At 34.4% G+C, this 13,377-nt stretch overlaps 3 protein-coding genes across 3 annotated transcripts; all 3 read right to left on the bottom strand.

Annotated features, from left to right (window-relative positions):
- Positions 1-3,602: 3,602 nt before the first annotated feature.
- Positions 3,603-5,729, bottom strand: TRIADDRAFT_63844 (expressed hypothetical protein; the record flags this gene model as incomplete). The annotated part of the gene is made up of 4 exons (XM_002111412.1): positions 3,603-3,888; positions 4,248-4,474; positions 5,093-5,336; positions 5,491-5,729. The coding sequence occupies 4 exons, from the start codon at positions 5,727-5,729 to the stop codon at positions 3,603-3,605; spliced, it is 996 nt and encodes a 331-aa protein (XP_002111448.1).
- A 1,557-nt stretch (positions 5,730-7,286) lies between these two features.
- Positions 7,287-9,199, bottom strand: TRIADDRAFT_24625 (uncharacterized protein; the record flags this gene model as incomplete). The annotated part of the gene is made up of 5 exons (XM_002111411.1): positions 7,287-7,581; positions 7,688-7,813; positions 8,037-8,176; positions 8,585-8,828; positions 8,970-9,199. The coding sequence occupies 5 exons, from the start codon at positions 9,197-9,199 to the stop codon at positions 7,287-7,289; spliced, it is 1,035 nt and encodes a 344-aa protein (XP_002111447.1).
- Positions 9,200-10,557: 1,358 nt separating this feature from the next.
- Positions 10,558-12,381, bottom strand: TRIADDRAFT_55486 (uncharacterized protein; the record flags this gene model as incomplete). The annotated part of the gene is made up of 4 exons (XM_002111410.1): positions 10,558-10,843; positions 11,191-11,417; positions 11,903-12,146; positions 12,344-12,381. The coding sequence occupies 4 exons, from the start codon at positions 12,379-12,381 to the stop codon at positions 10,558-10,560; spliced, it is 795 nt and encodes a 264-aa protein (XP_002111446.1).
- Between the last annotated feature and the right edge of the window lie 996 nt (positions 12,382-13,377).

Here is a 13,377-nt window from a genome sequence, read left to right as displayed (position 1 = left end):
CTTAAGAGCCATACATAAAAAGGTCATTAGAGCAGCTGGAACAGATACAATTGCGGCGACACAATTACCGAAAGTTCCACGATGCATAACAAATACAGTATGCTCAGTCCAAACTGTTTTTTAGTGTAATAGAATCAATTAATCGATAGAGAATATCGCTAAAACTCGTTATCTATATAAAACTTCAGTTTTAACAGATTTTGAGTTTTGTAAAATTCGATACATTCGAACTAGAGACTCTAACTTGAGCAACGATTTTCCATACTTATATCACTCTTCTTCAAATGTGCTAACCTGTAGTTATCGTTATATAAGACGGTAACGAGTGATAAAAGGAATATAAGGATATTAGCATCAGTATTTTAATAGCTACATTAAGTTACACATAAATGGTTGAGTGGTATACTATATTTACACATTCTTTTCCCACTCATCCATTATTTTCATAGCTGCCGTGATTTTCGCTGGTAAGCTAAATTCAATATCTTCCATATAGATCAGTATTTTATCAAGGTAAACAAAAGCATCAAGACCTCATTCAGCATTGATTGCTAGGCTCTCACGAATAGCTAACATTTGCATGATAGCTCCGTTTACACCATCAGGGTGCGTATGAGTAATTCTAGAGGTTTGAGCGGCTAGCTATACATAGAATGAATCAATAATATATTTATTACACATACTTACAGTAAAGAGTAAAGTATAAAAAGCAATGCGTTGATAGTTAAGCATCGTCAATGTATATGTACACCGTACGAAACTATAATTAAGAAAGTGTAGAAGACAGCAATATGCATTTGTTCGGATTTAAGATCATAAAATATGTTTTATTTCTAAACGAAGTTACATTCTGCCATAATACTTAGAAGAAAAATGTAATCGTGCAGTATATACTATAATACATGCATGCATACAGTGTATATTAATATTTCTACAATCGAATATATTATTTTTACTAATAAAATACATTGTTGTATGTTTAATAGTAGTATAAAGTAAAGATATAGAGAACTTTTTAATTGCCTTTATTTAATTACTCATTGATTAATTATATAACGAAGAAGCATATTACAAGCGGTACACCAATACCGCTGTTACTATCAAATGTTATTAAGAGTTTTAAAATCTCTTTATTTCGCTTAGTAAGGTTCCGTAGTATATTATTCGTTCAGCATTCTCAGTTAAGCATTTATGATATAGTAATATAGTATATAGCGCAGGATTTGAACGGTATCGACTCCTCTTTATACTGCTCAATTTTTCTAACTTTATACAGTAATTTTAATTTCGCAGTGAATAAATCTTTTATAGAAATATACAGTACAATTTATCGTATTAAACACATTTACACGATAATAACTTGCATAACAGTTGAGTAAAGTAGCAGCTTAGACATGTATACATACAACATAGATAAGGCATAATAGTTGATTGAAATTAAAATTATGTTACTGTTTGAGCTTCCTCGATGAAACTCTTGTAATTAAATAACCCAACGGGAGCAACGCGCATCGCAAAACCATTTCCATATGAACCGCTACAGTGAAATTATTAGCTAGCAGAGCCTTCTGGATCAGGGTAATTTGATACTCATAATGTATTAAATATAGTATTAACATGGCCTCCATAGTAACGAGATGGATCTTGAAAATATTCTTTAGTAAATCTTCTGGCCATATCACTTCCATTAAAGCCATTGTCAATTAAATATTCAAGAAGGAGTTGTATAGAATAGTATCGTATAGTGTCAACATAAGATTATACTCGTTTATAAACTGGTAATCTAAGCCAGATTATTGCATTTATTCTAAGCCCTTCTATCATTAATAATTATAATGCTATTGTAGCGTGCGTAATCAACACTTACTTTATTGAGATGTACAGTTCCACTCGACATACTATTACTGTATTTCCTACCACATTACTACTGTAATTAGCTGAAATCGTAACAAATACTAACCCATGCAGTCTGTACAAACAGACTTATACCAGAGGCTACTAAAGAAGGAACACTGTACTACTGCATGTGCATAACTGACATTTAGCAAGTGCTAAGATTAGTACAATACCTACAGTATGACTAGAATAGCTATGTTAAGAAACTACAGTACAATGCTTAATGGTTAGGACTTTTAAGTGTTAGGAAGGCTTGTTGTAGATTCTGCAGACACCCTACAGACTATAATCTGCCGTCGAGGGTATAAAAGCCGAGAGTTTTAATGGAGGGAGGGTTACCGGGTATAATCTGCGGTCGAGGGTATAAAGATTGGGAGTTTTAGAGAGGGAGACCTGGGATATACTATACGATAGGAGATGTTAGGAGATTACCTATCAGACACCGGCGAATCTGCTATCGATCTTATCATGACGGTAGCATCTACATGCAAGCGTATTGCTTCCTCTTTGTAGCCCTTACTTATAAACTTCTGCACCATTATGGCTGACATAAATTGAAATGAAGTGTCTTCAATTTAGCACCTAAGCAATCGCCAGGTACTACTGTACTCCAACTAAACTGCCACGAAATTGATCGCGAAGTCAATCAGATGCTGTTTGCATCTTTGTAGCCATTACGATATTTCTACTCGTTTGCTTAGTTTACTCTAGTGATCTTGTCCGGATGACGTCATGGTTATCACAGCGAATGCTAGACATATCTATTTTATAAGTAATTGTACTGTATTCTAATTGAAAGATAATCAATTCATAAAATAATAATTAATAATTATAATAGCTGATAATAACAATACAAATATCGTCACGTAGTTGTTTCTGTTTAGGCTTAGCTGCTACATAAGCAGTCGATAATTAATAGATTGCAATTACTGAAGGAAATCCAGTAGTAAGTTTCCTTGCAAGAGCCATCAACAAATTTACTTCTAATGTTAAAAAAGTGACTATATCACTCCACGTTTTGATGGATATTCTTCTATACTATAATTATTCATTGCATCTGACTCATATTCTAATTATTGACTATGCTTCTATGGCCGATTGTTGTGGTCATAAGCCCATAAGGGCGTTTATACCTTTGTACTAAAATCAACGGGCCCCGTAAAACAAAAATCACTTTGCAAAATTTGCAGATTTCGTAGAATGTCTTTACCAAATCAGCCAATAACTTAACCTAATTATTATGAGAATAGTGTTCCATCCCGCTACTTGTTCATGATTAGAAATTAGATAATATACTTGTAATTACAATTGTTGCCAGTAGGTAAAATTGTTTATTCTCTACGCGAACTGCATTTCTCGTAAGCAGTCAGGCTTAATTATAGCTCGTCTATCGATTGTTATTGTGATACTTCATGCTAGTATAACTCAATTGTATTTAATATGGATGTATATGAAAAGCAGCTTTGTTTTTACTAAGGTATTCAAAACTATATGTAGCAACAATCATCAATCAATATATATTTATTTATCATACTTAATTGAAATCGTCATGTTTAGAAATGTTTAAAATAAATAAAAATTTTTAATGACAGGACAGGTTAAATGCAGTTGAGGTTTTACGGTAACTGTGTAATTTAAAACTATATTCCTATTTCATAACACTTCTCAAATTTCAGTTAACCTTTTATACAGTTCATAAGTTGGTATTATTTATCGTGTTGCATTACGTAGTCGAATAATTTATCGGCTTGATCGAACGCATACGTAGTTCCTTCACATTTTTCAATCCAACCCTTTGGCAATAAATTGTATCCGTAGAAGCATCCAGCAATAGCTCCTGCCATCGAACCTACAGTATCTGTATCGCCAGCTAAAGATAATGCATACTCAATAACATCCATGAACGTGTTATTCGGCTTACGAGCTATACATAAAAAGGCCATAACAGCAGCTGGAACTGCTTCGATCGCAACTATACCATTACCAAAAGCACTACAAGATAAGCAAAAGTTGCAATATTTGGATTTAAATTTTGAAGTGTAAAACTAGTTTCAGGTAATGGATAGATAATACAACGAAATTTAAAATTTATTACTTGCACACAACTTCACGTTCGACAGATTTTGATTCCTGTAGAAGCCGATACATTCTGACCAGAGATTCTACATAAGTTAAGCAACGATCTTCCATGCTAGTATCAGTCTCTTTCAAATGCGTTAACCTATAACTGTTATTATTGAGACAATAGCAGGTCATAAAGAACAAACCATGAATACAAACATCTGTACCTGCAAGCTGTATTAACTACAGCATGTGTGGATAATTACCATATACACGTATACTGCATTTACCTATTCTTTTCTACTTCATCCATTCCTTCCATAGCGGCTGTAATATTTGTGGGTAGGGTATGTTCGATATCTTCCATATAGATCAGCATTTTATCAAGGAAAGCAAAAACATCGAGATCTTGGTCAGCATTAAGCATGAGACTTTCACGAACAGCTAACATTTGCATGATAGCTCCATTTATACCATCGGGATGTGTATGAGTAATTCTAGAGGTTTTGGTCGCTAGCTGCGTACAGAACAGAGAAATTACTTTATTAGTTTAGATAGTAAATTATAATAAGCCATGGCGCTAATAATAAACAGAGCTAAATTAACTTACTTATTTGTAAGCTAATGTGAAAACAATTAAGAGTTTATATGATGTTAATATCTATCTATTCAGATTTTAGATCGCAAAGTATGTACTGTACAATCGCGGCGGAGGTTTAATATTGGTACATTATTTTATATCCCAGTAGGCGTAGTCAATTCTGTACAAGTACATTAAAAACGACATAAGTTACATCGTTATTAACAAAATCCAGTACGAGTGTTAAAAATAATAAATTTTTAGTTCGTTCCTGAAACTTCTGTTATGTATCAGTTTGTAAATATTTTCTGTTAACTACAGCTTATAACGTTAAGATAGAGCACTATTAACTCTTCGTTAATCGTTACACTGCTTCGATTTCCCGATATTGCTCACTACATTTAACTTTGCATTGAAATAATTTTCTCTTTAATATGACTTATCACATTGCAGCTGAGATAAATTATTTCCCTACATAACAACCATGTAAGATTACAGTCTGTGTGTGGATAAGAAATAATACGAAAGTGCAGCAATTTATTCAAATTACTGTACCGTTTGAGCTTCCTTGATCGAACGGTTGTGAGTAAACAATGCGACGGGAGTAACACGCATAGCAGAGCCATTTCCATACGAACCACTACCATCAAATTGTTGATTAGCGGGGCCTTCTGGATCAGTATAGTTCGACATTTGTAACTTATAAAAAACGTCCGGAACATGGCCTCCGTAAAAGCGGGATTGATCATTAAAATATTCTTCCGCAAATCGTTTAGCCATGTCAGTTCCATTGAAGCCACTGTTAATGGCATGATGAGATCGGAGAATTGGTAAATTGCAGAATCGCATTATATAAGAGTAAGAGTTATCTCTATTTCTATTATAGAAATATTACTACATGGCACAATATATTGTACTGTGCAATTAGAGAACACGTATGTTAATAAATTTACCCATTGGATAACAACGAATCTGCAAGCGATCTAGTCATGGCGGTATCATTCGTGTATAAGAGTACTTCTTGTTTTTGATAACGTTCACGCGTAAATTTCCGAACTTTTTCCAATGATATGAATCGAAGAGCAGTATCTTCAAAATTTGCCCCAAAGCAATCACCCAATACTGCTCCCACTAAACATCCGCGAAATTTATTGCGAAGCCGATCTGATGCTGCCTGGTCCAAGTTCGCCATTACGATATTCATGTAAAATACTTTCTCAGTTGCATGGTAACATTAATTAAGCTTTTAAGCCTTTCATGGCTAATGACGTCACAACACCTTCAGTTGCGTAGCTACTGACTGCTAAAAATGGAGATCTTAATCATTCTCATACTTTTCATACTTTCGATAGACTTGTCCAACCTGCAATAACCAACTGATTGGTAGGTTATAGTGAACTTGAGATCGCAGCATTTCTAGGCTAGCTAGCTTCTTTATGGAGTAATTTTTGCCTAGCTGTCGTAACATAGTTTCCATAAGATAACTTATCTAGGAATGTGTTTATAGTAATTTATCTATACCATTTTACATATTTTTAATAGATACCAACATACTTGCATAATATTATCTAAAAAGTGATAGCTAATGTTTATGTATATTGAGTATAATTGAACGATTGACAATTGTGACAATGAGCTCGTAGTACAGTAGCGTATATTGTTTTCTGTGACAGTTCTACTTTTTCTCGTTATAAATTTAGAACACGCCATGCAAACCAGACTATTTATTGCGTAGTAAATTAAGCGAGAAGCTATCCGTTCAAAGTAGCATTAATTATAATTATAATTATTATTAGCTCTATAGAAGACCTTTTTTCAGACATGATCTGTAAAGTTACGGCTGACCAATCACCGTGCACATCGATCGATCCATACGTTTGTATTGCAAAATGAAAGAGTGTACTGTACTGTATAAAATCAATCAAAATAGTATTCTATGGTGCCTGAAAAAATAACTGATCACTAGTGCAGGGTTTTAAGAGCATTTCTACGTAAATTAAGTTAAACCCCTTAAAATAACGGAGCAGAAGTATAAGGAATCATTATCCCTTTTTAGCTACTAACCAATACAGACAGTGGGCAGCTTAGAGTAACAATTGCCTGAATAAGGTCCATACTAGCTACTGTATGTCAATAGAATACTTTTCATTTACTTTTTAAATCAATTTATATAGTTGATTAAATTTCATATTACTAAAAGGTATTCTAAAATACTATGTTTATCACCAGTATACGATATGTGTTCAATGTTTACATTTAGGTTAACGCAACAACGTAAAGTCCGGTAAAATTAAATTCGATTGCTAAAATTTGCAGATTCGTTGGAAGATATTCGCCTTGTGTATAATTAATCGTTGTTAGAAAATAAAATAAAAGATATTGGTATCATGGCCTACCCTACTCCTAACATGTAAAATTGTAAATTATTTACGTGAACTGCACGATATTTTATGAACAATGAGATGAAATGTTAATAGTTAAATGTCTTCTAGTCTACATGACTATCTCAACGATTGGAATTTCAGAATATAATTATCGTGATACTGCATGTCATAGTAGAGATGCTGTATGCTTTAAAGTCGTTATGTCTAGAAAAATGCTTTCATTTTTCTGAATCATACAAATTACAAGCCGTGATGTTCATCCATCACACATTTTGATTATTTCATTTAATTAAATCATCAAGCTTGATGCGGTTTTAAATGGTTAAAGGTTTATATAACAGTACAGGCTATAAATGGCTAAAGTCCTAACTGATAAATGTATAGCGCTGCACTGCGTAGCCAAACAAGTTATCTGCTCGCTGTAACGCATATGCAGTTCCTTCACATTTTTCAATCCATCCATTGGGTATTGAGTCGCATCCATAATAACCTCCAGCGATAGCTCCTGCCATCGTAGCTATAGTATCTGTATCGCCGCCTAAAGATATTGCATACTCGATTACATCCATGAATGAACTCTTCGGCTCACAAGCTATACACAAAAAGGCCATAAGAGCAGCCGGGACGGCTTCAATGGCAGCTATACCGTTGCCAAAGGTTCTATAAAGTCAAGTATTGTAATAGTGCATTAAGACAGACCGCAATATCTCAATTAAATGAATCTCCCAATAGCTATAGGTAGAGAATTAAATGCCATAAAAATCACCTATATACAACTTCAGAGTTAATAGATTTTGATTCCTGGAATAGCCTACACATTCTAACCAGAGATTCTACGTAACTTGAGCAACGATTTTCCATACTAGTATCGCTATTTTTCAATTGAGATAACCTACGACTACCGTAGTATAGACGATAACAAGAGATAAAGGACACATTTAAGCGCATTAAGTCAATATAGAATTGATAGTTGCAATTTAAAGGCCGCATTAGTTATGCTTGAATAAATCTGTGATATACTATCTTACGCGTTTTTTTCTGCTTCATCCATTCTTTCTATAGCTGCTATGGCGTTCGTTGGTAAAGTATGTTCAATATCTTCCATGTAAATCAACATTTTATCAAGGAATGCGAAAACATCAAGACCTTGACTAACATTTAATATGACACTTTCACGAACTGCTAACATTTGCATGATAGCTCCATTTACACCATCAGGATGTGTATGAGTAATTCTAGAAGTTTTGGCAGCTATCTGCAAATAGAAAATAGGACGTTGTTACTAGTTATTGTTGTAACGATTTTGATAGTAGATTGAACGCAAATTATCGATAATAAATAACATCAAAATCAGCTAAAAAGATATTGCAGTTATTTGAAAGTGTTAACGTACGAGTACTATAAATCAGTTAGACGATAGTAATAATCATTTATTCAGATTTTAGATAGTCTATATACGTTTGTTCTCAAGCGAATCTTCAGATTGTAGCACTATTCTATATGCAATAATTCGCTGAATAAATGTCTATTACCATAATAGAAATATGTTATTACATATTAAACGAATCAGTTACAGTATATCTGCCATTAACTGAACGAAAATAAGTCTTGAATAAAGTATAAAAACAACACAAGGCATTGCAGCTAATCGAAATAACAGTACCGTTTGTGCTTCCTCTACGGGATCATGATACGCAAACAACGCAACTGGAGCCACACGCATAGCAGAACCATTTCCATATGAACCGCTACCATCAAATTGTTGGCTAGCAGGGCCTTCTGGATCAGCATAGTTAGAATCTCTTAGTTTACTGAAAACAGTAGGAACATTGCCACCATAGCCACGATATGGATTGTGAAAATATTCTTCAGTAAATCGTTTGGCCATATCGCTTCCATGAAAGCCACTATTAATTAATCATATGCGTACGCGTATGATGAGAAACACTAGTACCATATTATGTCAGGATAGAATTGAATTATCTATCCATATTGAAGGTATGTTAACTTTATTTACGACTAGAGAAATGATAGGGAATTTACTGTACTTCTTAGATAACAGCGAGTCCGCAATCGATCTTGCCATGGCCGTGTCATCTGTGTAAAAGAGTTCTTGCTGTTTTTTATAGCCTTCACGTGTAAATTTCTGAACTTTTTCGATTGGTATACTTTGGAAAGTATCATTTTCAAATATTGCACCTAAGCAATCGCCCAATACAGCTCCAACTAAACATCCATGAAATTTATTACGAAGCCGGTTGGAGGCTGCTCTCGTCATTGTTACCATTTTGGTATTGCTGCTAATGCAGAGATTTTTAGTATTGATCCAATTCTAAATTATTAAGTATATATTATTTATATCCTTCTATTCATTATTATTTAGAAGTTTCACAAGAGCATAGTTCTACCTTTAGCAACGCAGAGCAATTGGTCTACACATACCTGTGCGTTGCCAACCCTGCAGCAATGTTATTCCTGCTAATGATTTGCAGTTGTTGTTCTTGGTCGAATTCAACAGTCTGTCCGTGTAGCTGGTTAGTTGCAGCATGAGATTAGCAAACGTAATTATAGAATTATTATAAGAATTGAGCGATGAATGAGCTGGACTACTAGGCAAAGACTTGCGGTACTTCTGTGACAGGTTCTGTCCAGCTGGCAGCTGCGACGATCATTATGACGTCATTGCCATGCAAATAAAGTTTTTCAAGTTTATAAGTAGTTGGCTGCTAGTAGATGCAGATTAGCTATCAAGGCCGTAAAATCTGATTGCAGCAATCGCTGATGGAGTGTTACCACCAGGCCAGTAAACAACGATATTCTATGGCCTTAAAAAGTAATCCTACGATAGATTTCGTCCTAAAATAGCAGCTTCAATTCCTGCAAAGCTGCACCAGCATACGGTCCGGACCATCTTATAGCTGCACCGTAATAATTAATTTGAACTTCAAAATGATAAAATTTCTTATACACACACAAGACTGTCATAACATTACAGATTTATAATGTTTTCATTCCTACATCTATTATTTTATACACTTTGATTTATTTATGCGCCAACGTGTATTTACAAATTTTACTGATAAATTTGTGTGTTATTTAAACTTTTATTAAATATTATAGTACACTCCTTGTACAGTATACCTTTATTTGAAAGATGAAGGATTGAATAGTCAAGCTACAACTCTACAATTTATTACCAAATCAGTACTGACGAATAAAATTGAAAATTTTGACCGCAAGCTATGTAATTGGGAGTAGTTGGAAATATATTAATTCCTCATCGGTTATTTGCAATTTAACGTAAACTTGAGGATTGCAATAGTAGAGTTGAATTTTTATTACACTTTATATCATAAATGTTGTGAAATAACTAAAAATAATACGTTTTAAAAGCATTTCCTAGGGAGGAGCAAATTCGGTTTAGAATCAATCAAAGGTCTCAATACAGTGCATGTTTACTATGCCAATTAATAAAGTCGTCAGGCTTGATAATATTTAAAATAGTTAATAGTTTAGTTTAAATAATAATAAAGATCGCAATACGCTAAGTTTCCAATCGCTCAATTTAAAATATAATCCAATTTCATGAAATCTATTCTATTTCAGTGAATCATTTATGCCATCTATAAGTAGGTATTATTTATCACGTTGTATTACATAGTTGAATAACTTTTCAGCTTGATCGAACGCATACGAACTCCCTTCACATTTCTCAATCCAATCCTTTGGTAATGAATTATATCCATAATAGCCTCCAGCAATAGCTCCTGCCATCGTGGCTATAGTATCTGTATCGTTGCCTAAGGCGATTGCATATTCAATTACATCCATGAACGTATTTTTCGGCTCACAAGCTACGCATAAAAAGGCCATAAGAGCAGCGGGAATAGCTTCAATTGCAGTTATACCGTTGCCAAGAGCTCTAAAAGATTAAGTGACGTAACAATGTCCTCAGATCGCAATTCATCAGTGTAATAGAATCAATCAATCAAAAGATAGGCAATAAATGGTATCAAAAATTTACTACCTATAAACAGACTTGGTTTTAACAGATTTTGATTTTTGTAAAAGTCGATACATTCTAACCAGAGATTCTACGTAAGTTGAGCAACGACCTTGCATACTGGTGTTGCTGTTTTTCAAATGGGTTAACCTATAGCTATCGCAGACGATAACAAGTCATAAAGGGTGTATCAGAAATATCAGTCTGTACGATTCAAAAGTTACATTGATTAATTCAATCATACATGAATATTAGACTGTATTTACACATTTTTTTCTTTTTCATCCATTCCTTCCATGGATGCTGTGACTGTGGTTGGTAGAGTATGCTCAATATCTTCCATGTATATTAGCATTTTATCAAGGAAAGCATAAACGTCAAGACCTTGGGCAGCATCCATTGTGAGGCTCTCACGAACAGCTAACATTTGCATGATAGCTCCATTTACACCATTAGGATGTGTATGAGTAATTCTAGAGGTTTTGGCGGCTAACTGCATACGTACAGAATAAGAAAATTAATACTATAATGATTTAGATAGTAAATTGTGGTAAGCAAGGCAGCAGAATACATACTGTAGTGTCAATAGCAGTTTGAGTGATTAGCACCACAATATAAATATTGTATAATAGCATATTAATGTAAATTTAGCATTACTTGTACTGTACAGTACTGTATGAAACGTACTATGCTATTTAGCTACGTCTATCTATTGATTATAAAATTACTGTCTACTCTCAAGCGCTAATTAACTGTAAAGAACTTTTACTTTCATATTTTCGTTATGCAGTCCAATTTGCTGACCTTGTACATGAATTTTAGCTATGAGTAAGTTAGCTTCTCTGAATTCACTCCAGGTTTCGGAGTGAATAAGAAAGTTGCAAAATACTATTGCAAAGTATTATCTACAGAACAGCTGCGTAGAATTGCAAGCTGAACACAAGTGGAAAGTAGTGCAGTTGATTAAGATTACAGTACCGCTTGAGCATCCTCGATGGAAGCATTGTAAGCAAATAATGCAACAGGAGCAACACGCATACCAGAACCATTTCCGAATGAACCACTACCATTAAATTGTTGGCTTGCAGGGCCTTCCGGATCAGTATAGTTAGAAGCTTGCAGATTTCCGAAAACGATGGGAATATGCCCACCATAGTAACGAGATGGATCATGAAAATATTCTTCAGTAAATCTTCTAGCCAAATCACTTCCATTAAAACCACTGTTACAATGAACAGTAGAGATGAGTAGTTATACAGAATTGCATAATACATAACAATACGATAAAATTTTATTAGCGCCAACTATTAGCTATAGGACTGGCTAAGTGCCTATAGTCACCTACTACTTTACGTATAACGTACTCCTAAAGATGAAAAGCAACGCAATGTATAATTTAGGGAAACTTTAGGAAATTACTAGTTCGATAAGAGTGAGTCTGCAATCGATCTCGCCATGGCGGTGTCATCAGTGTACAAGAGTATTTGTTTCTTCTTGTAATCTTGACGTGTAAATCTTTGGACTGAATCTAACGATATAGAATCAAATGGAATATCTTCAAATGGAGCACCGAAGCAATCGCCCAATACCGCTCCAACTAAACATCCGCAAAATTGATCGTAAAGTCGATTTGAGGCTTCTCCGGTGTTGCCATCGGTGTTGCCATGACGGTGTAGTGGTGAAGATTTTAGTATTTCAGATTCTTCTACTGTTCTGGTAAGTGTACAGTACGTATAAACGTGAATTTTGAATATCTATTTCATTTCCTTCGATGGATTGCTATTTACCAGTTTTGGTTGTGACTATCCTAGAAATGTTTCCAATCTATTTAAACGTACGGGGGAGATATACAGTATGCCAATAAGGTCATGGGTACTGCCAGGGTGGGATGATAGCTGAGGTTTTGTTTTCTCAATCGCAGTCATGGAATGAATGTCTGTAGGAATTTTATGACGTCATGTACGCTGATTTAATTTAATTTATGTAAATCATTAGTACTTCTTGTAAATACTTTCCTATTCCTTCATAATTATGTGGATTTACTTAAATAATGAATTCATTACTTTATGATGAATAAGAGTTGATCGAGAGACTGCAGGATAGTGTCCACTTTGCTTCAAAAAGTAATGAGGGCAAGAAATATATATTCTAACTCATCGAGCCCGGTAGCCCTAACTGATTTGACATTTGCAAAATATCCTCCTAGCAAACATAACAAATGACTTGAAGCAATTAGCATTCTGATTTCAAGTTCCCATTGATGAATGGAATCAACCATGGAACATAGTTCAGTATCGCAGAAGTGACAGCAAAGTACAGCAAAAATAGTAGTGTCTCAGTAAAATTGAGAAGCATAAAGAGGGACGCAAAACGCAACCTGCAGTGCAAACCCTTTTGGGGGTTTTAGTACTGGATCGCATGAGAGAAAAGCTGCTCGTTCTGCTTACTCAGTA

This window comes from Trichoplax adhaerens, genomic scaffold (genome assembly GCF_000150275.1).
Source record: "Trichoplax adhaerens TRIADscaffold_4 genomic scaffold, whole genome shotgun sequence".
NCBI lineage: Eukaryota > Metazoa > Placozoa > Uniplacotomia > Trichoplacea > Trichoplacidae > Trichoplax > Trichoplax adhaerens.
The sequence above is the reverse complement of the archived record's forward strand: the minus strand, read 5'-3'. Positions and strand labels throughout refer to the sequence as shown.